The sequence below is a fragment of the Ovis canadensis genome, chromosome 2 (assembly GCF_042477335.2).
Source record: "Ovis canadensis isolate MfBH-ARS-UI-01 breed Bighorn chromosome 2, ARS-UI_OviCan_v2, whole genome shotgun sequence".
In the NCBI taxonomy this organism is placed as follows: domain Eukaryota; kingdom Metazoa; phylum Chordata; class Mammalia; order Artiodactyla; family Bovidae; genus Ovis; species Ovis canadensis.
Genome location: NC_091246.1, coordinates 29181411 through 29203286, shown reverse-complemented (window position 1 = coordinate 29203286; position 21876 = coordinate 29181411). Strand labels below are relative to the sequence as shown.

Here is a 21876-nt window from a genome sequence, read left to right as displayed (position 1 = left end):
GACAACAATGGAGGAAATGAAGATAAAAAAGGTACAAGGCTCCGAGAAAAAATTTCCCAGTAAAATGTGAGAGCTTCTTCCTTATCAGTAACTATTATTTTTCTTTTTAACCAGAGCCTAACTGACCTGGAGAAAGAGAAATACCCATCTCTAGACCCCTTCAGCCTTCCTTTCTCACCTAAAGAGGAAAAACTAAAAAGCTGAGTAAACACTTGTGAAGGTCACAGCTCAGAGGCATAGACTCACTGAAGACTGAAAACTAACTTTAAAATTATAGAACACTTCTCCCCACATACTCTACTACAACATCATAAGGGTTCCTGTATAATAGCGTATTACAGCTGAAAGGATGCGCAAAGCTCTGACCATATTTAAAAAGGAATCTCTAGGGAAACCATAAAACAACAGAAGGAAATTGGAGCCTCTGGAGCCTACAGCAACAATAAACAATTATAGCCTAATTCCTAGAAGATAAACATAAAACTTTACAATGAAGGCCTACCTTACCTCAGCTCCTTCTCCCCAAAACATCATGTACTGCTGTCAACCAAATATCACATTATTCTAAGAGGGAACACAGTAGGAAGAGATGAAGCAAGCCATCACCACGAGACTCAGATGTGGCAGAGATTTTGAAAATATCAGATTGGGAATTGCAAATAACTAGGATTAATGTTAAAGATGCTAACAGAAAGGGTGGACAACGTTGAAGAACAGATGGGTATGTAAGCACAAAGATGGGAATTCTAAGAAAGAATTAAAAGGAAATGTTAGAAATCAAAACACTGTAACAGAAATGAAGAATGCATTATACCAAAAAACTTATACTCAAGAACAGCATATTCAAACTTCAGAAGAATCAAAGATATGACTATTGGGGGAAGACAATGTCTAGTAACTTTCCACCAGAGCTGGGAGATGCAAATCTTGATTTAGAAACTCCAATAAATCCCATGCTATAAGGCTGTAAAAATAAAAGGATGAAATGACAAAAGGTTTTTGGGATGACAAGAAGGATGGCTATTAATCAGAAAAAAACAGATCCCATTAAGGGAAGCTACTTGAGGAAATGATTCCAGTAGCATCAGCATTAAAATGAACACCCATGTGAAACGGGATTATAGAACAGAACACAACGGGAGGGCTAAAAAGTCAACAGAGAAATTGCCAGAACAGCCACAGAAGCTGAAATCACAGAAGCAGATGATCTAAGTGGGAGTAAGAGAAAACCTATCTTTAGAGACACTAGCCTGTGTCTTGTCCTGACTCTCTGTCTTCTCAATTATGGAATGGAGAATGTCAACTAATGGCCTAACTCTTCACATTTTTATGCAGCTCACTGAGAAAAGGCATGCTTTATAAGTTGTAAAGGAGGAGGCACATAAAGTCAGTTATGTTTCCTTCAAGCTGTTATTTTAAGATACAGTGAGCATTTCAATTCTCAGGGAAGAGGACAATTTTGGGATTAGCAAACAAGCTAACTTACCTAGAAGCGTATATTTTTAATAATATACCATTATATATTTTTAGATTATTTCCAAAGCAAAAAGTAATCATCCTTTAAATTATTACTAACATTTACAATATGGCAGATTTCTGGAGACAGCAAAAAAGTAAAAGAAAACAATAGCATCTCTTACACATATAATCTACAAATGATTGACGGCATCAAAATCTATTTTCAAGAAAATAAAAACAAAAATGAAAAAGATTAGCATGTTCTAAAATCTCCTCACCTTCTGTTTGAGTCTCATTCAGAAACAGCTTTAGCTTCCTGCTCCGGAGGCCAAACATCTTGGCCGCTTCATACAGAAGACCTTGGTGGGTGAGCCCATTCTGTCCAAGTGGATTTTCAAGCAGAAGAGTGCCTACTGTTCCCATTAAACACTCTACAGAAAAATAAAAAAAGATTTAAATCCTGAGAGTTCACCCTCTTGCTGGTGGATCCCTACTGGAGGTGGTGACCAGATAGGTCTACTGGGCAGAGCAACAGGCTTGAAAGCCAGAAGTGGGTACAAGAGTGGAATTAATTGTAGAAATAGAAACAATCTTAAATATTCCACTGGGGGAAAGGAGAAAGGGAAGAAAAAAAAATTAGTATAAGAGCCCAGGAGTTTAGGGAAGAGATATTCAGTAAACAGTCAAATGAAGCACGCAAAGACAGTAATAAATGTGCACAATGAGGATCTTAGAATATCAAGGAAAAACAAGTACCAATCTTGTCTGCTGATTATATGCGGATACTTAAAACAGTTCTCAGAACATATTTCAAGAGAAAAGGGGGGAAAATTAAAAATTACAATGGTTTTGCATTTAAACAATTCAGCTTCATTTAGCTGTAATTTTTACCTAACCAATTTATCTTATTTCCTAACCATGTTAGATGGATGGGTGTTCTACATAAACACACCAAAGAAACAAGCCATGAGTGTCCCCCAAAGAAAGGTGGGAGTCTACATTTTAAATTACTAAGTTGAAACTGACTTGAAAAAATCCATATAAATCAGAAAGATTGAACATTAAAGGAAGCTTAACACCTAGCATTCCATTACCTGCCTGGTGAGTGTTCACAACTGGAGGAGGTACGCACCTTGTGGATCTGCATTCAAGAGCTGTAGGTTGATATACTGACAGAGAAGAGTACTAGGACTGTCAGTCACAGACAGCGCTGATCCTGCAGTCACACACAGTGTTTTTCCACTAAGACTCAGTAAGTTGGTTTGGTTTTTTAATTCTAAAAATAACAGCAAAAGTAACAAAAAAAAACTTTTAGGGAGTTCAGAGCTGAAGTCATTCACTTTTTCTTAATTATTAAACTATTATGAACCTTTACAGTGATGCTTTCCACTTAATTTATATTTATTAAAGAACACTGCCTTTTCTATAAAATTAGACATTAATGACATGCACATAGTAGGAAATCTTAATGTTGCAAAATAGCATAATATTCATAACTTATAAATATAGCAAATTAATTTCCCCCTTTAGTATTTTTCCTCCATACTATGCATGGGCTCAGTCGCTCAGTTGGGTCTCTTTGTGACCCCATGGAGTGTAGCCCGCCAGGCTCCTCTGTCCATGGACTTTTCCAGGCAAGAATACGGGAGTGGCTGCTATTTCCTACTCCAGAGGATCTTTCCAATCCAGGGATTAAACCCGAGATTCTTTTGTCTCCTGCACTGGTAGGTGGATTTATCACTGTGCCACCTGGGAAGCCCCATAGTATAGGTTCCTTTTAAAATTTCTTCCTATATAAACTTACCATGAAAAAAAATCTTATGTCAAAAAGATTATGGTTAGAAGGTAAACTGACTAATGAATATAGTCAACTATAGCAAGATACACAGAACAGACATAGTATAATTTCATTTATATACAATTAAATATTGTTTCAATGGTAAAGAAGCTGCCTGCCAATGCAGGAGATGCAAGAGACGTGGGTTCAATCCCTGGGTTGGGAAGATCCCTGGAGAAGGAAAGGGGAATTGGACACAAGGAACTGGACACAACTGAGCACAGCCATGCTAAACACTGCTTAAGGTAGAAGATTAGTTATAGTTACTATGTTCCTAAAGGTCAATGCGGGGCCCAGGCACTCCTCGGCTTTCACAGGCTGTCACTTGCTGGGTCAGAGGGGACAGCAAGCAGCCCACACTAACCTTTCCTGTAACCTCCCAACTTTTGAGCCAGGTACAAGAGCAACTCTCTGGCAAAGCTCTTCTGCAAGTCCACTGACTGTCAGTGTTAGATGTGGCTAGACAGACGTGTTCCAGTCTTTTTCTTTCTTATTCTACAACGACTTGAGACAGAGATCCAAGCTGTCCACTGACTGATTTACCAGCTTCCCTTGGTGGATCTGGGTCAGAGATTTTTTTCCCAGATCCTCCAATGAAACATCTTTCAGACCTTAATTTTCCAAGTTTTTCCCATATCAAGTTTGTGTCCCTTACTCAGCCCTTAAATGATACAACAGCAAATGGTTTTCATGTTGCTTCCATCAATTTATAATCCAACAGTAAATGACAGTTCCTATTACATAATATCCCTGACAACATCTGATATTATGAAATTATTCTCTCTTTTTGCCAATCTAGTTGCATGTAACAGTACCTCATTGTGGTTTCTACTATTGAGGTAGAGCAGTGTTTTCTTTATTGGCCACTTGGATTTCTTCTTTTAAGCTATTTAGACATTTCACAAAATGAACATTCAAATTTGTTAATTGAATGTATTAGTTTCCTATGACTGCTGTAGAAATCACAAACCAAGGAGGGGAGTGGTGGAGGGTGAGGTAAGCAAGACAGCTTAAAACAACAAAAATGTATCGTCTCAGTTTCCTGAAGGTGACACGCTCAAAATCTGTCAGTAAGGCCATGCTCCCTCTGAAGCCTGTAAAGGAATTCTCTTTTCTCTCCCTAACTTCTAGAGGTTCCCAGAAATCTTTGGGGTTTCTTGGCTTGCAGCTTTGCCCAATTCCAGCTGCTGCCTCTGTCACCACACAGCCTTCTCTGTCTTCACATGGCCCTTTTCTTACAAGGACACATACTGGGGTAGTGCCCACCTTTATTCAGTATTATGTTAACTAATTCTAATACATATGCAATGAACCTATTTTTCAAAGGTCACATTTGAGTGCACTGAGGGTAAATAAGAGGACTTCAACATATCTTTTTTTGGGTAGAGATGGTGGGGTGTAGTATCACAGTTAAACGCATGACGGTAGGAAGAAATGTACTTATAATTCTTCACAAATTTATGTAGGCTTGTCTTCTTGAGAATTTGGACTTAAGATGCAGATACTATGTTTAATAAAGTTAAAACTCAAAAGGGAAGTCTCTGAAGCCTAGAATAAATCACATGGCTAACAGGAAAGACAGCAGGATTAGAATCTTCATTTCCTATTAAGTTCAGTGTTCTATCAGCCATATCACACAAAGGAGGCACAAAGAGATACGGCAGGCAGAACTACTGTAGAGGCTAGCCCTGACTCAGAGTTAGGAAAAAGGCAAAGGTTATGTACAATAACTGTTACCAAATTAAGATCTTCACTGATTCACCTCATGTCAAAGGACACAGGTGAATACCTTTGACTTCCCACATACCTGTTTCACCATGGAAGATAGCCAGCTCTGTATTTTTTATACCAAAAATGCTAGTAACAACATTCTTCAGTTTTACAAGGTCCAACCTATTATCTCCTTTTGGATTTTCCAGAAGTAATACTCCACCTAAAAAGCCACAAATATAAGTGAAACTGAAAAAAAAAAAAGTTAAATTTGAATGAAAAGTCAAGGGGAACATCATCTATATATTTTCTTTGGTCAATGTCTATTCATGTCTTCCCATTTTCTAATTAAAGTTTAAAAAACTGCTGAGTTTTGAGAGTTCTTTATATATTCTACATACCTACATCCTTTGTTGTATATGTGGTTTGCAAAGATCTTCTACTAGTCTGCAGCTTTTTTTAAAAAATCATTTTCACAGGATCTTTCACAAAACAGGATTTAAAATTCTGAAGAAGTTCGACTTCCCAGTTTTTCTTTTTATGAATTAGACTAAGTCTTAAAAACTCTTTGCCTAATCCTGAATCCTGAAAATTTTTATTTTCTCCTAAAGGTTTCATAGTATTATACTTATGTCTGTACTCCCTTTTAATTTACTCTCTGGATAAGGTCTAGGACAATTTTTGCATATGGATGTCTAACTGCCCGGTACCACATAATGAAAAGACTAGTCAATTAAATCACTTTTGCTGGCCTATTGAGTGCAGCATTATAATAGCATCATCTTTTTGGATTTCAAACAGCTCAGCTGGAATTCCATCATCTCACTAGCTTTGTTTGTAGTAATGTTTCCTAAGGCCCACTTGACTTCACACTCCAGGATGTCTGGCTCTAGGTGAGTGATCACACTGTTGTGGTTATCTGGGTCATTAAGACATGTTTTGTACAGTTCTTCTGTGTATTCTTGCCATCTCTTCTTAATATCTTCTGCATTGTTAGGTCCATACTGTTTCTGTCCTTTATCATGTCCACTTTTGCATGAAATATTCCATTGGTATCTGTTCACTTAAGAAGGCTTTCTTATTTCTCCTTGTTATTCTTTGGATTTTGGCATTCAGTTGGGTATATCTTTCCTTTTCTCCTTTGCCTTTCACTTCTCTTCTCAGCTATTTGTAAGGCCTCCTCAGAAAAGGATTTTGCCTCTTTGCATTTCTTTTTCTTGGGGATAGCTTTGATCAGCACCTACTGTACAACGTTATGATCCTCTGTCCACAGTTCTTCAGGCACTCTAACAGATCTAATCCCTTGAATCTACCTGTCACTTTCACTGTATAATCATAAGGGATTTAATTTAGGTCATACCCGAATGGTTTAGTGGTTTTCCTTCCTTCAATTTAAGTCTGAATTTTGCAATAAGGAGTGCGTGGTCCTGGAGCCTAGTGTATTCTATTTAATTGGTTGGAGCACAGCAGTTATGGCCTAGAAGTTTTCTTGTCTTGCGAGGTGGCACTCTCCTGGTCGCCCCTGAAGAGAGAGCACGATTTTCTGTGTGTGTGTGTGTGTGCTTAGTCGTTTCAGTCATGTCTGACTCTTTGTGACCTCATGGACTGTACCAGGGAGGCTCTTCTGTCCATGGGATTCTCTAGGCAAGAACTGGAATGGGTTGCCACGCCCTCCTCTAGGGGATCTTTCTGACTCAGGGATCGAACCTGCATCTCTTATGTTTTCTGCATTGTCCACAGGGTTCTTTACCACTAGTGTCACCTGTGAACATTTTGTTGTGTTTATATTCATGCCCGTTGGTCTTTCATGGTTGCCAGCTTCTTCAGCTTCGAGTCTGGGATGCATGAAGCAAAAAGAAAAACCAGGGAATTCTCCATCTTCTTACTTGATCCCAAGATCCTTAGTTGGTCTGCCTTCCTCCCTCCACCATTAAGTCTTCTTATGCTTGCTTTTATGTATCATGTCTAGGGTGTTTAGCTGTACTTTGTAGGAAGAACAGGGAAAAGTATGTCTACTTCATCTTCCTGGAAGTGGAAGTTCAATCATTTACTTTTGTGGATTCATTACATGACAATTTGAAAAAATTACTCAATTTTACCAATTATAATAGCCTTAAAAACATTCGTAGGTTTAACTAAAAAGTAAGATACAAACTATGGAATTCATTTACTCTTACCTTGCTCACTGCCATTTGTACAAATGTTAAGATTGACATATGCACAAGCAGGGCCAGGCGTGGAAGATCCTTTGGTGAGTGTGATTTCCAGGTCAGACCCTTTTAACTAAGCATATGAGAAAATGTGACTGGGTTAACTATAGCATCTGATCACAGTGTCACCAACTAAGATAGCAACTATTCAGCAAGAATAAGAGCTCTACACAATTCTGAGAGCATATTTAATCTAACTACTAAAACAGCCAAGAGCTACATTTTCCCCCACTTTTATCTTGTTCTTTCCCATTGAAAAGACAGTCACATTCAGGGCCTGCTTGTCTGTTCCATTTGTCCCATACAAAACAGGATCAATACCAGGAACCTATGACTGAATAAATGACTAACTGATATAGAAAAGATTTTTTTTCTTTCAGACATATTTCTGAATTACTGGCCAATCTCTTTCATATCTTGGTCAGATTTTCACAGTTATATCTAAAATGTATCAACAAGAAATGAATGTATAACTTACTACCATAAAAGTAAACTGCTTTTCAAGTCAATTGCTATTTATATAATACTAATTTTTATGGTTTTATATAAGACAGCATCATAAAGTCATCTAACAATTCTTATGTATGTCCTGGTTACCTTTTCCAAGAGAACAGCTCTAATTTTCTTTCTTCTCTTTTAGACCTCACCTTCCAATCCTATTCACTATTCTCCAGAGCAATACTTCAAGACTAAGTACTATACTAATTGCTACCAGGGGAGAGAACATCAATATATGACTACAAAAGCTTAACCCTAAATCACTTACTAGCTCAACAGAATTCAGAACGTACCTGCATTTTTTCTTGAATAAGTATTTCATCTGATATAGGAACTGGATATGGTTTCAAAGGAGACTTTATGGTGGCAAATATGAAGTCTGTGTGACTTTCGATAACATTATTCAGATACTTTCCCTCAGAAGTTGCTTTATAATAAACTGTTATTTCATCAGTTGGAACCAGATTGCACTGAAAGCACATGAAGAAAATTTAAAAGGGAAGCACACTTGTCAATTAAAACATAAAACACTGTTAAATAGAGCTGATGATCCCACACTGAATCATTATGGAAGGGTACGATATCCTGACAAATTCTCTGAAAAAAAAGCAAGAATTCACAAAGCTTTTACTTGAGACATAGTTCATAAGCATACCATTATCTGCTGGAGTGGCTTCCTCAGACCCTGAACTCAGTCTCAAAAACCTGACCAGATGAGGACAACATGTGGGGGGCCCTTCCTGAGATGGAAGCTCTCTGGCTCTCTCACCCAGTAAGGAAAGGCAATGGGTTCGTGCACTTGCTCTGGCTCTCAGCTTCTTGAATGAGGAAGAACCACCTCATTCCATCCAGATCCAACAATCTCTCTCTCCCCTGAGCTAAGAACCCTTCCACACTGAGTGCACCTCTACTCTTCTTCAGAGGTGTTTGCTGTCATCTCTGATAACCATATGTGCCAGTCAGGAGGACTATCTATCCAGAAGATGGTTTTGTGGACGCCCTAAGGAACTGAAAAAGGAAGACAAGGAGCACATGTCAACAGAAGCTTCCGCTCAGAGAAACAAGAGTCACAATTAGCTTGGGAGCGAACAAGGAGAGGGAAAAGAGGCCTAAGAAGTATAATCTGAATGGATCATAGATCAGTGACAATCAGTAATAAACTACTGTGGTTTATATTACCTGTGTCTCCTCTCTTTCCCAGAAAGCAAAACAAAAACCAAAACAAAACTCTAAACAGTAGCTTATCTTCAATCTCACAAACTGACCTTTTTGCGAAGTTTCTGGATACGATTGATGACTTCCCGAGCCATTCCTTCATCCACCATTGACTGGTCAGGGGTGACATCTAAAAGAACCAAAACCTGTAGGAATGAACAGTGTACACCATGACAATCAAATATAGAAAAAACAGTTCTTTCAAACTCAGCAAAATGGTGTTTAAATTCTTAGAAGTCTATAATGCAGCACCATTCAATCACAAAACTGAGCCAAAGACATAAAATTAGTCTCTTTATAATTTGAGTCCTCTATTGTAAGCAGTTATTTTCTCATCTGGAGGAAAATGTGCAACTTTTCATTTTTTTTCTGAAGGGTGTTGCTCATAGGAGATGTCCTGAGACCAACTTAAACCATTTCAGTATTCTTGCCTTGAGAACCCCATGGACAGTATGAAAAGGCAAAAAGATGTAACACCGGAAGATAAGCCCCCCAGGTCAGTAGGTGTCCAATATATTAATGGGGAAGAAGAGAGAAATAGCTCTACAAAGAATGAAGAAGCTGTGCCAAAGCAGAAACAATGCTTAGTTGTGAATGTGTCTGATGGTGAAAATAAAGTCTGATGCTGTAAAGAGGAATCTGGAAAATTTGGTCCATAGGTCAAGGTAAACTGGACGTGGTAAAACAGTAGATGGCAAAAGTGAACACTGACATATTAGGAATTGGGGAAGTAAAATGGATGGGAATGGGAGAATTTAATTCAGATGATCATTATATCTATACTGTGGGCAAGAATCCCTTGGAAGAAATGGAGTAGCCCTCATGGTCAATTAGAGTCCAAAATGTACTACTTGGGTGCAATCTCAAAAACAACAGTATGATCTTGGTTCCCTTCTAAGGTAAATCATTCAACATTACAGTAATCCAAGTCTATGCCCTACCACTACTGTCAAAGAAGCTGAAGTTGACCGCTTCTATGAAGACCTATAAAACCTCTAGAACAAACACCAAAAAAAGAGGTCCTTTTCATCACAGGGGGCCAGAAAGCAAAAGTAGGAAGTCAAGAGATACCTGGAGTAACAGGCAAGTTAGGCCTTAGAGTAAAAAATGAAGGAGGGCAAAGGCTAACAGAATTTTGTCAAGAGAACACACTGGTCATAGCAAATACCCTCTTCCAACAACACAAGAGACAACTCTACACATGGATATCAACAAATGGTCAACACTGAAATCAGATTAATCATATTCTTTGTTGCCAAGGATGGAGAAATTCTTTACAGTTAGCAAAAACAAGCCCTGAAGTAAACTGTGGCTCAGATCATGAGCTCCTTATTGCCAAATTCAGACTTAAATTGAAGAAAGTAGGAAAAACCACAAGACCATTCAGGTATGACTTAATCAAATCCCTTATGATTATACAGTGGCAGTGGCAAACAGATTGAAGGGACTAGATCTGGTAGACAGAGTGCCTCATGTACTATGGATGAAGGTTTGTAACACTGTACAGGAGGTGGTAACCAAAACCATCCCCAAGGAAAAGAAATGCAAGAAGGCAAGTGGTTGTCTGAGAAGGACTTACAAATAGCTGAGAAAAAGAGAAGCAAAAGGCAAAGTAGAAAGAGAAAGATATACCCAACTGAATGCAGAATTCCAAAGAATAGCATGGAGATAAGAAAGCCTTTAAAAATGAACAATACCATGAAACAGAAGAAAATAATAGAATGGGAAAGACTAGAGAACTCCAAAAAATTAAGTATCAAGGGAACATTTCATGCAAAGATGGGTACAACAAAGGACAGAAATGGTAAGGACCTAACTGAAACAGAAGAGATTAACAAGTGGCAAGAATGCACAGAAGAACTATAGAAAAAAGATATTAATGACCTGGATAATCAATCACCTCGTATGATCACTCACCTACAGCCAGAAATCCTGGAGTGTGAAGTCAAGTGGGTCTTAGGAAGCATCATTACGAACAAAGCTAGTGGAGGTGATGGAATTCCAGTTGAGCTATTTCAAATCCTAAAAGATGATGCTGTGAAAGTGCTGCACTTAATATGGCAGCAAATTTGGAAAACTCAGCAGTGGCCACAAGACTGGAAAAGGTTGGTTTTCATTCTAATACCAAAGAAGGGCAATGCCAAAGAATGTTCAAACTACTATACAATTGTGCTCATTTCACATGCTGCTGCTGCTGCTGCTGCTAAGTCGCTTCAGTCGTGTCCGACTCTGTGTGACCCCATAGACGGCAGCCCACCGGCTCCCCTGTCCCTGGGATTCTCCAGGTGAGAACACTGGAGTGGGTTGCCATTTCCTTCTCCAGTGCATGAAAGTGAAAAGTGAAGTCGCTCAGTCGTGTCCAACTCTTCTAGCAATGTAATACTCAAAATCCTGCAAGACAGGCTTCCACAGTATGTGAACCGAGAAATTTCAGATGTACAGCCTGGATTTAGAAAAGGCCGAGGAAGCAAGAGATCAAATTGTTGACATATGCTGGATCATAAGGAAAGCAAGGGAATTCCAGGAAACCATCTACTTATGTTTCATTAACTATGCTAAATCCTTTGACTGTGTTTAATCACAACAAACTGTGAGAAATCTTAAATAGATGGGACTACCAGACCATCTTAGCTGCCTCCTGAAAAACCTATATGCAGGTCAAAAAGTAGCAGTTAGAACAGGACATGGAACAGTGGATTGGTTCCAAATTGGGAAAGGAATATGTCAAGGCTATATATTGTCAAACTGTTTATTTAACTTATATGCAGAGTACATCATGTGAAATGCTGGGCCAGATGACTCACAAGCTGGAATCAAGATAGCCAGGAGAAATATCAACAACCTCAGATGACATCACTGTAAAGGCTGAAGAAGAGGAAGTAAAGAACCTCTTAATGATGGAGAAAGAGGGTGAAAAGCTGGCTTAAAACTCAACATTCAAAAAACAAAGATCATGGCATCTAGTCCCATCACTTCCTGGCAAACAGATGAGGAAAAAGTGGAAAGAGTGGCAGATTTTATTTTTTTGAGCTCCAAAATCACTGTGCACGGTGACAGCAGCCACAAAATTAAGAGACACTTGCTCTTTGGAAGAAAAGCTATGACAAACCAAGAGAGCATATTAAAAAGTAGAGACATTACTTGACTGACAAAGTTCTGTATACTCAAAACTATGGTTTTTCTAGCAGTCACATACGGATGTGAGAGCTGGACCATAAAGAAGGCTGAGTGCCAAAGAATTGATGCTTTTGAATTGTGGTGCTGGAGAAGACTCTTGAGAGTCCTTTGGACAGCAAGGAGATCAAACCAGTCAATCCAAAAGGAAATCAACCCTGAATATTCACTGAATGTACTGATGCTGAAGCTCCAGTAATTTGGCCACCTGATAAAGAGCCTACTCATTGGAAAAGATCCTGAATCTGGGAAAGGTTGAGGGCAGGAGGAGAAATCGGCAACAGAGGATGAGATGATTGGATGGCATCATTGACTCAATGGAGATGACTTTGGTCAAATTTCGGGAGACAGTGAAGGACAGGGAAAGCAGGTATGCTGCAGTTCATGGGTTGCAAACAATCAGACATGACTTAGCAACTGAGCAACAATAACAACAACATGTAACTCTGCTTTCTGTCTAATAAGTAATATCAACTCTGCTAATAAAATCACCAATCATGAAGCTATTACAGCAGCATAACTTTTCATAATAGATTCATTACAAACAAGTGAACTGAAGACCTCAAAGCAGCCATCTGTTGTTTTCTTTAACCATGACCTATTCTATCCACTGGTTTGTTTGTGCAATTCAAGATACAATTTCTATAATGGGCCACAATACTTTTAAAAATTGCCACCTTCCTGTCAACTTTATCCACTATTTCATCTTCTCTGTCATAAAGGTTGTCAATGATGATGTGGTAATAATGACAGTATCACTTCTACTATAGAGGGGAATATATGTATATGAATTAGGCACCATCCCCATTTACATTTTTGAGGACACTCAAAGATAACAAACTTGCTCCATTTTATGAAGACGCATAGGAGGTAAACTGAAAACGGATAAGTCACGGCAGGGTAACCATGGCCCACAATACACAAATTACATTAAGAAACTCAGAAGCATCACAAAACATTTCCTTAAGTACAGACAAGCTCTTCAGGCCTCTCATATTTGGCTGTGATCAGAAAAGATTACATCTTCTTGCTGGTTAAAAACCTTCTTCCCTGGCCCCAATTCCTTCTTTTGTAGTTTTCTCACCTTCAGCTCCTTACATTGTCTGCCCTCGTGGAGTTCTGTCTACATCATATTTAAGACTCTGTATGGCAATTCCCCAGCAGTTCAGTGGTTAGAGCTCAGTGCTTTCACTGCTGGGGGCCCAGGTTCAATCCTTCGTTGAGGAATTAAGATCCCATAAGCTGCACAGTGCGGCCAAAAAAAAAGACCTCATGTAAAGGCTGACTAAACTCACACAAGGTATTCTCCATCATCCACCATATGTGGAATATTAAGCACAGAGGAACTCCAGCAGGTCCCTTACTCTCACATTAGACATCTTAAAATCTATCTGTCTGGAGAAGTGAAGAGTGAGAAGTGAGAAGTGATCAAGAGTGAAGAGAGATGCTGTGATCCATCACAACAAAAAAACCCAGATCCCAGAATCCTTAACTGTCTGTGCATCCTCTTCAAGGGATGCTCTCTAACCACTCCCACTTCTACCCCAGACTTAGCCCTTCCCTGTACTTATTTCTACCAGATAACTTACCAAGTAGAATAATAAGAACAGACTTAACTTTTCTATCTCCATGACTGACCCATTCCTTGAAGGGTAGGATTACATCTTCCACATTTTTGTATGACCTGGCACTTATTGGCATGCATAAAGTCACAAAATATCTATTTATATATCCATTAAAGAAATGTATATGTCAAGAAGCTGTAATAGGGAAGTTTAATAAGGCCAATCTAAAATAAAAGCTATTTTACACTGAGACAAGCTGCCAATACTGTCAGGAGGAGCATAGGTGAGTATTTTTTTCCTCTAATTGTATTTTATGGTAAATGTTCTAGGGACTAGAAAAATACCTGGGCATCCGAGTGTGCTTCAAATTGTGTTGTTCCACCTGTTGCCTGATCAAAGGTGTATATGAGACGTATATCTTCTTCATGCAATTCATGGCCTTCCACAACAATGGTCCCTATTGGAAAAGCAACTGTCACTGTTACTCAATCAGTAACCCACTCCTCAGTACCAATATACTGTGCCACTCTAATAAAAACCTCAAACCATCAAGCTACAGTCTTTATGAGATTATGTCTTTCTGACTCATGTCACTGTTGTAGTCAAGGATGAGATAAACTTTCCTTAGATTACACCATGCCATCTTAAGGCCATTTAAATCACCAATATCTACTGCTGTATATAAGCTCCTAGATCCAAAAACATGTGCCAGAGGCAACAAATGAGTCCCGATCATAAACATAAGCAGCAAGCTATAATGAAGAAAGCAGTCTTTAGAGTCAAACTAGACTTAGGCCTTCCACTCAAAGGTGGTAAAACCCTGGTGTTCTTCTATCTGCCTATCCAGGTACAGTCAGGGTGAAGAGAGGCAGACAGTGTGAAGGTCTGAGCATCATACCTATTCATGGTAGGCAGAACCTCTAAACAGCTGAGGACAGCAATTCCCATTTCCCATACCATTTACTATAGAAATTCACAAAACAATCTTCTGGGTCTTTGAGCAATGGGCTGTCATTTTCACTTTATGTCACTGTATTCTAAAAACTGCTTTCCATCAATACGGAACAGTTCACTCAGAAATTACAGTTTAAAAACTACAGGCTTTCAGTTTCAAATAAAGCTTATTTCAGGAATTTTTTAATATTTTGGCTAATTGGTAAAACAACTTGAGATTTATGACCTGAAGGCTGATCAAAGATTTTGTTAATTTAACAAATCAAGCTGAATTAGTACTGATTCAACTTTTAGTTGCTAGTCTCTAATGTTTTGTATATCTAAAAATTTGGGGAATCTTATGGACACTTCCCCCAATTTCCATAACTACTCATCTGAGTTATGAATCCTTAAATCTTTCTTCATGACACTTCCATGCTTATGATTTTCAATTTCAGAGGGAACCCAAACAATCAAACACCTTGTAACCTAGGATTGCTGCAGGAAGTCAAATAGCTGTAATTAGACCATATATGATTCTAATCATGGCAGAGGTCAGAACTCCTGGGCACCTGGAACAGCTTCCTAAAGATTTCCTTCAGCACACTTATCAAAAATATGATTATATCCATACATCTTTAGCATCTACCAGCACCATGAGGGTAAGGACAAATGTCTGTCTTATTCAACTCTATGTTCTCAGTGTCAACAAAACAGAAGGGCTTTAAAAAATATTTGCTGAATGAATGACTCCACTCTTGCTCAACTGAGAACAAAATGTGTAAATATTTTAGAGAAACATTCTAAGTTCTGACACAGTTTTGGAAGAAGCTCCAAACCTCAATGCTAAACCCCTTTCATTAAAAATACTTAAGTATTTAAAAATTAAAATTTTGAATTAAAATTAAAACATAACTTTCTTCTTTGAATATCTTCTGGTCTTCATTCTGGCAACTCAAGTCATCTTTTTCTCTACAAGCAGAATCTGACAGGGGTTAACATTCTATACCACTGGCTGGTGAATCTGAAGGGTTTTGCTCTCTCATTAGGGTAGATTTTTCCAGGCCCATATTAGCACTTACAGAATTTAACGGTAACTTACGATTTACCCATCTGACTCAATGATTTCAAGTAGAAACCTAGCTGAAGGTGAGAGTGAAAGCCACTCACTTGTGTCCGACTCTTGCGACCCCGACTGTATAATCCATGGAATTCTCCAGGCCAGAATACTGGAGTGGGTAGCCTTTTCCTTCTCCAGGGGATTTTTCCAACCCAGGGATCGAACCCAGGTCTCCCGTACTGCAGGCCGATTCTTTACCAGCTGAGCCACAAGGGAAGCCCAAGAATGCTGGAGTGGGTAGCCTATCCCTTCTCCAGTGGATCTTCCCGAACCAGGAATGGAACTGGGGTCCCCTGCACTGCAGGCGGATTCTTTAACAACTGAGCCATGAGGGAAGCCCCTAAACCTAGCTAGAATGAATCAATTCCACAAAACATCTACATGTGAAAACATTCACTGAAATATTAGTTATGCTGTTAAAAGAATGGAAACACTGAAAGCACCAACAACAAAAAGACTGGTTAAAAAAAAGCCAGGTATCCACAGGAAGGAAAATTTCTGCAACACTTATTGAAATGGCATTTTATAGACTGACAAAACACAGAAATGTTTATAATGCAAAGTGAAAATGCAAAATAAAAAGGTAAATGAAAACCAAATAATGTAAATATAAAAAAATGAAAAATGTGAAATAAATTATAGGGTGATTTCCATTTTGTAAAGCTATAATTATATGACTACATATGTATGTAGGATGAACTAAATCAGAATTTTAACAGTGAACTAAATCAGAATTTCAATCTACATTAAAGGGATGGGTGATGGGTTATGGGTCATTTTTAATAAATTAGCAGAATTATTCATAAATATTTTTATGAACAGAAAAAGAAAAGTTCTAATTTAACGGAAGGCAGTAACAGTAGAAATCAAAGAGGAGGCTAAGTACGAGATATCCATCAAGTTGAGAACACAAATGGTGCCCCCCCATGAAACAGATGCCCACCATTTTCCTGGAACCGCTCCAGCTCCTCATTGCTCAGCTGTTTGATGGATGTCATTACCATCTTGAAAGCTCCTTTCAGACGCTTCCCCAGGACCATGTGATCTGGCTCTGCCCTTAGGCGAATGCCATACTTGTTTTTATCTGTAGATAATGTAACTTTTCGAACATTCAACTCCTGTATTTGACAGACATACAAAAACAAAAATGAAACAAATGAAAATATGTCCACAAAAATTTGAATACAAATATTTATAGCAATAACCAAAAACTGGAAACAACCCAAATGCGGACTGACTATGAAAGGATAAATAAAATGTGGTATATCCACCTAGTAGACTATCATTTAGCAATATAAAGGAAAGAAGCATTAATACGTGCTATAACATGAATGACCCTTGGTGCTAACTCACAGAAGCCAGACACAGAAGCCCACATATTGTATGATTTCATCTACAGAAAATGTCCAGAGTGAGCACACCCAGAGACAGAAAACAGTTTTGTATTTGCCAGGGGACTGTAGGATCCTGAGGGGAAATGATGCATGAATGATAATTTGGGGTCTCTATTTGGGGTGATGAAAATTCTACAAGATTGTGGTGATGACTGCACAACCCTAACTCAATTAACAAGGACTGTAGCATTAGAAATAGGGACTTCATGTCTCAGGGGTAACCTTTGCTCGAGAAAATTAACTATCAATTAACCAGAAGAATCAGTTAATCATGGTATTTCATGTCTCCATCATGCTAGCAAGTTAAGGATTACTAATGTAGTAGGAAATGGTGACTACACAGTAGGAAATAAGAAAATGAAGTATCATGGAATTGCCAACTGAAGCAAATTATATGGAAATGTTTTGCCATTATACATTACTATATTATTTGATCTCAGAGTGCTCAAGATATTTAAGTATATTCTATTTTTATTCATATCTTAAGCATTCTTTACATAATTTATATCTCCTTAGTTATAACCTCTTAAATTTCTAAAGAGTTTTATAAACACTATTTATCCAGAATTCTCAGCTAATTCAAAACCAAATATAGAAATTATTTTCTATCCTTAAATATTATCTGTGAAAGGAATAAAAATGAAATTTGAAATACATATTTCATTTAAAAACACCACAGGATAAAGCTTTCTGGGAGGACAACTGACAAGACAGGTTAAACTTCTGATCTCAAAACTCCACTTTTAAGGACCTATCCAACATCCACACTGTCAACTAGCAACTGGCACTTGCCATCTACTTATCTGGGCTTCACAGGTGGTACCAGTGGTAAAGAACCTGCCTGCCAACAAAGAAGATGACCTAAGAGACACAGGTTTGATCCCCTTGGGAAGGCCCTCTGGAGGAGGGCATGGCAACTTACTCCAGTATTCTTGCCTGGAGAACCCCATGGACAGGTGAGCCTGGTGGGCTACAGTCCATAGGGTAGCAAGGAGTGGGACATGACTAAAGTGACTTAGTGACACATGCATCTACCTATACCTGTACAAGGATTAAATCGTGTTGCTGCAGCTGCTGACCTTTAATAGCCTCCTGAAAGGAGTTCAGGGTGAACAGCAGAAATGAGACATTCTGTGCTTGGGGGAAACTGGCTGAATAGGTCTTCACATAGGTATTTTCAGGAGCTGATTTTATGAGCCCAATTCTTGAATCTCCCCATGGAAAGGCCCCAAAATCCTTCATGGTAGTAACTGTTCCTTCTGACTAGCAAAGCTTCACAAGACTAGCAGAAACCTTCTGGAAAAAAATGTACTTGACTGCATGTATTCCCCCTTCATTTTGCCCCAAATAAAACTTAACTCGCAACTCTTATGTTGTGCATTTTTTAAGTCTTCAGTTAATGACATATTTGTACAAGCGCACACACACACACACAAACTTTTATTTATAATCTGAAACATAAATTTCCAACAATACTAGAGTAACTAAATAAATAATGATACAGCCAGAAAGTGAACACTATGAAGCTGGCAAAAAGAATAAATTAGACCGCTAATGTTTTGTTTTTAAAGGAAGAGTTCTTTAAAAATATTTATTTAAAAATTTTATTTATTTATTTGGCTGTGCTGGGTCTTCGTGGCATGCAGGATCATTAATTGCAGCACATGGAATCTAATTCCCTGACTGAACCTGAGCCCCCTGTACTGGGAGTGTGGAGTCGTAGCCACTGGACCACCAGGCAAATTCTAGGTCTCTATGTTTTAACACGGAATGTTGTTTGAGACAGACTGCATTCTAGATACTGCACTCTCAGTTTTCTTGTTGATCAATTCCTCACTGGTTGGGAGAGGTAGGAACATAAAAGATATTAGATTTAAAAAAGAGAAAATCTCAAAGAAGAAACATGCTTAAGTGAGGAAGAAAGTCGGACGAGAGATGTGATGGTGTGGTTAGGCTTCCCAAGGGAGGTTCTTGGGAACACATCATGACTGTTTTGGGGGCTTATAGTGAGAGGCAAGCTTGAGCCTGATGCTCAGTGCATACCAGCTCCCCCAAACGATACCACAGGCCTACCCACACCCTACATGCCATAGCTCTACAGGGGATTCCACCCTCTTATACAATAAGTAAAAAACTACATATATGACCTTTACAATAAGTAAAAAACTACATATATGACCAGTGATGTGTGTATTTGATGTTTAGTTGCTGAGTCATATCTGACTCTTTGTAACCCCATGGACTGTAGCCTGCCAGGCTCCTCTGAACACGGGAGTATCCTGGCATAGGTTGGGAAAACACTGGAGTAGGTTGCCATTTCCTTATCAAGAGGAATCTTCCCGACCCAGGGATCAAACTCAAGTCTCCTACAGTGGCAGGTGGATTCTTTGCCACTGGGCCACCTAGGAAGCCTGCATGGGTGTAGATGTATGTACAAATGTGTCTACATGTATGTAAAATGCTAGGAACAACCCAGTAGGAGATACCATAGTGAACATCCCTGCAAGTGGAAAATGAGACACCACAGAGTGGCCAGGGTGAGAAGAGACTCTGTCTTGTACCCAATGCTAGTGTTTACTTACAACCAGTGTTTACTTGATACTTTGGTAATTTGAAGGAACTAAGCTTTTTCTTTTTATCAAAAATTACTTTGGGGAAGAAAAGTAGATGAAGGAATAAATAATCCAATGAAGGTGAAAAATTCATGGACCTTGAAATCACTGTTAAAGAATTATAATTACAGGGACTTTCTTGGTGGTCAACTGGTTAAGACTCTGTGCTTCCAATGCAGGGGGTGGGGGTTGATCCCTGGTAGGAAGCGCTAAGATGCCACATGCCCCCAGCATGGCCAAAAAATAAATACAAATTCTTAAAAAAAATTTATTTAAATTACATTGCAAAAAATTCATGAAGAATCTAAAAGCAAACCATAAAATTTCACAGATGGTTACATTTATGTATATACTGATGAAGAATACTAATCAAAATAATCTTCCCAAGGACAGAAGCCTGTTTGGTCCAAATCACACAAATCAACTGTCTTACCTCAATGATATACTTCTCCAAAGACTTAACTTCATTAAGAGCTTCCTGATCTTGATGGATAACAACAATTTCTTTCAAAGGATACTAGAAAGAAAAGGGAAGGGAAAGTTCACTAAGCATCCAGTCTTCTACACTGCAGAAATATAAATGTTACATGTTCTATCTGAATTTCAAGCTCTAGACTAAGCAGGCTTAACTAGTATTAAGTCATTCACAGCCTTACTGCAAAAAGAAATTTATGCCACTGCTGGAAGCCCTTTATATTAAGAAAATACTCCAAAGACATAATTCTCTAAGTCTGTGCAATGTAAAATAGAAATAAAATCTCAAACCTTTATTGGAATAGTTTTGCGGTCTCGAATCACTCGGCCAAGTTCAATCACAGACTGCATTCTAGATACTGCACTCTCAGTTTTCTTGTCAATCAATTCCTCACTGGTTGGGAGAGGTAGGAACATAAAAGATATTAGATTTAAAAAGAGAAAATCTCGAAGAAGAAACATGCTTAAGTGAGGAAGAAAGTCGGACAAGAGATGTGATGGTGTGGTTAGGCTTCCCAAGGGAGGCTCTTGGGAACACATCATGACTGTTTTGGGGGCTTATAATGAGAGGCAAGCTTGAGCCTGATGCTCAGTGCATACCAGCTCCCCCAAACGATACCACAGGCCTACCCACACCCTACATGCCATAGCTCTACAGGGGATTCCACCCTCTTATACTCTTATACTCATTCTGTAGCCTGAGGAACAGCTCAACTGGAAGGCATGGCATGGGTGAGCTGGAGCAGGGAGCTGGGGCCCCCACATGAGTGCATCTCTAACAACTCTCCTTCCCATGGCCCAGGTGACACTTAGGTGTAATTTGATTCTTACCGAACATGGGGCAGCATGAGGTAGTGAATACTTAATGTGTCCTTGTCCTGGACAGAAACAGGGTCAATCAGTGTCTTCAGATTCTGATACATCAATTCAGTAAGAAAAGGGGTATAGGGGGCCTGTATAAGGACAGAAAACATTATGTCATTCATACGTAGCCATCATTAACCGATCTCAGAGTTAGAAACTTCTAAAACATTTTAGATAAATGACACGGGAATATGCACAGAACTGGACATGAGGTTAATAAAACATGCCCTAAGAAAATGGCCTCATTTTGAACTTGGTGAGACACACTCACGAAGCAAAGAAGTAGGACTACAGACAGAAGTGTCCAAAACATCCTTGAAGATGTCCATAATAAAAACAGGAGCCAATGACCACATGCCAGTTAAGTCAATTGCAGAGGAATGAATATTCCTAAAATCTCAGAAACCTCATCTGTAAACTGGGGAAACACTACCTGCTTAACAGGAAGAGGAATGAGCTCATACATGAGACACCAGGTAGAGGACCTGGTATAAAGCAGATTATCATTCCATGTATGATTAGGAAATAAATAGAAGGCTTGTAACATTAAACTGAAAGAGCAGAAATAAGGCACAGGAAACTAAAAGCAGAATTTTTACTTATATATCATTTAATGAATATTTCAATTGGTAGGAACATGTCTCAAGTGAAATACTGTTTGCAATATACGTATTTGTTTGGTTAGCTATTAGCTCAAGACCTTCCCTGATACTCATAGATGATTACAGGACTTGAAAATACAGAAAAAAATAGAGAACAGATACAAAGAGAGGACAGTGCAGCAACTGGGCACCACAAGCAGCCCACAGGGC

General features: G+C 38.7%; 1 protein-coding gene across 2 annotated transcripts in view; it reads right to left on the bottom strand.

The window, feature by feature from the left end:
- IARS1 (isoleucyl-tRNA synthetase 1) overlaps positions 1-21876 on the bottom strand; it is a 79157-nt gene that overhangs the window by 1878 nt on the left and 55403 nt on the right. The window contains exons 23-33 of one of the 2 annotated variants that reach the window (XR_011254247.1): positions 21032-21153; positions 20492-20594; positions 20160-20243; positions 16664-16838; positions 14012-14124; positions 8979-9074; positions 8007-8183; positions 7183-7288; positions 5103-5254; positions 2591-2734; positions 1737-1889 (exon numbers count right to left, since the gene is read on the bottom strand). Coding sequence is in view for 1 of the 2 variants with exons in the window: in XM_069575686.1 (XP_069431787.1) it covers positions 1737-1889; positions 2591-2734; positions 5103-5228; positions 7183-7288; positions 8007-8183; positions 8979-9074; positions 14012-14124; positions 16664-16838; positions 20160-20243; positions 20492-20594; positions 21032-21153 (1399 nt within the window). In the remaining variant the exon portion in view is untranslated. The remainder of the gene's footprint in view (positions 1-1736; positions 1890-2590; positions 2735-5102; positions 5255-7182; positions 7289-8006; positions 8184-8978; positions 9075-14011; positions 14125-16663; positions 16839-20159; positions 20244-20491; positions 20595-21031; positions 21154-21876) is intronic. The other variant, XM_069575686.1, reaches the window with a different exon arrangement.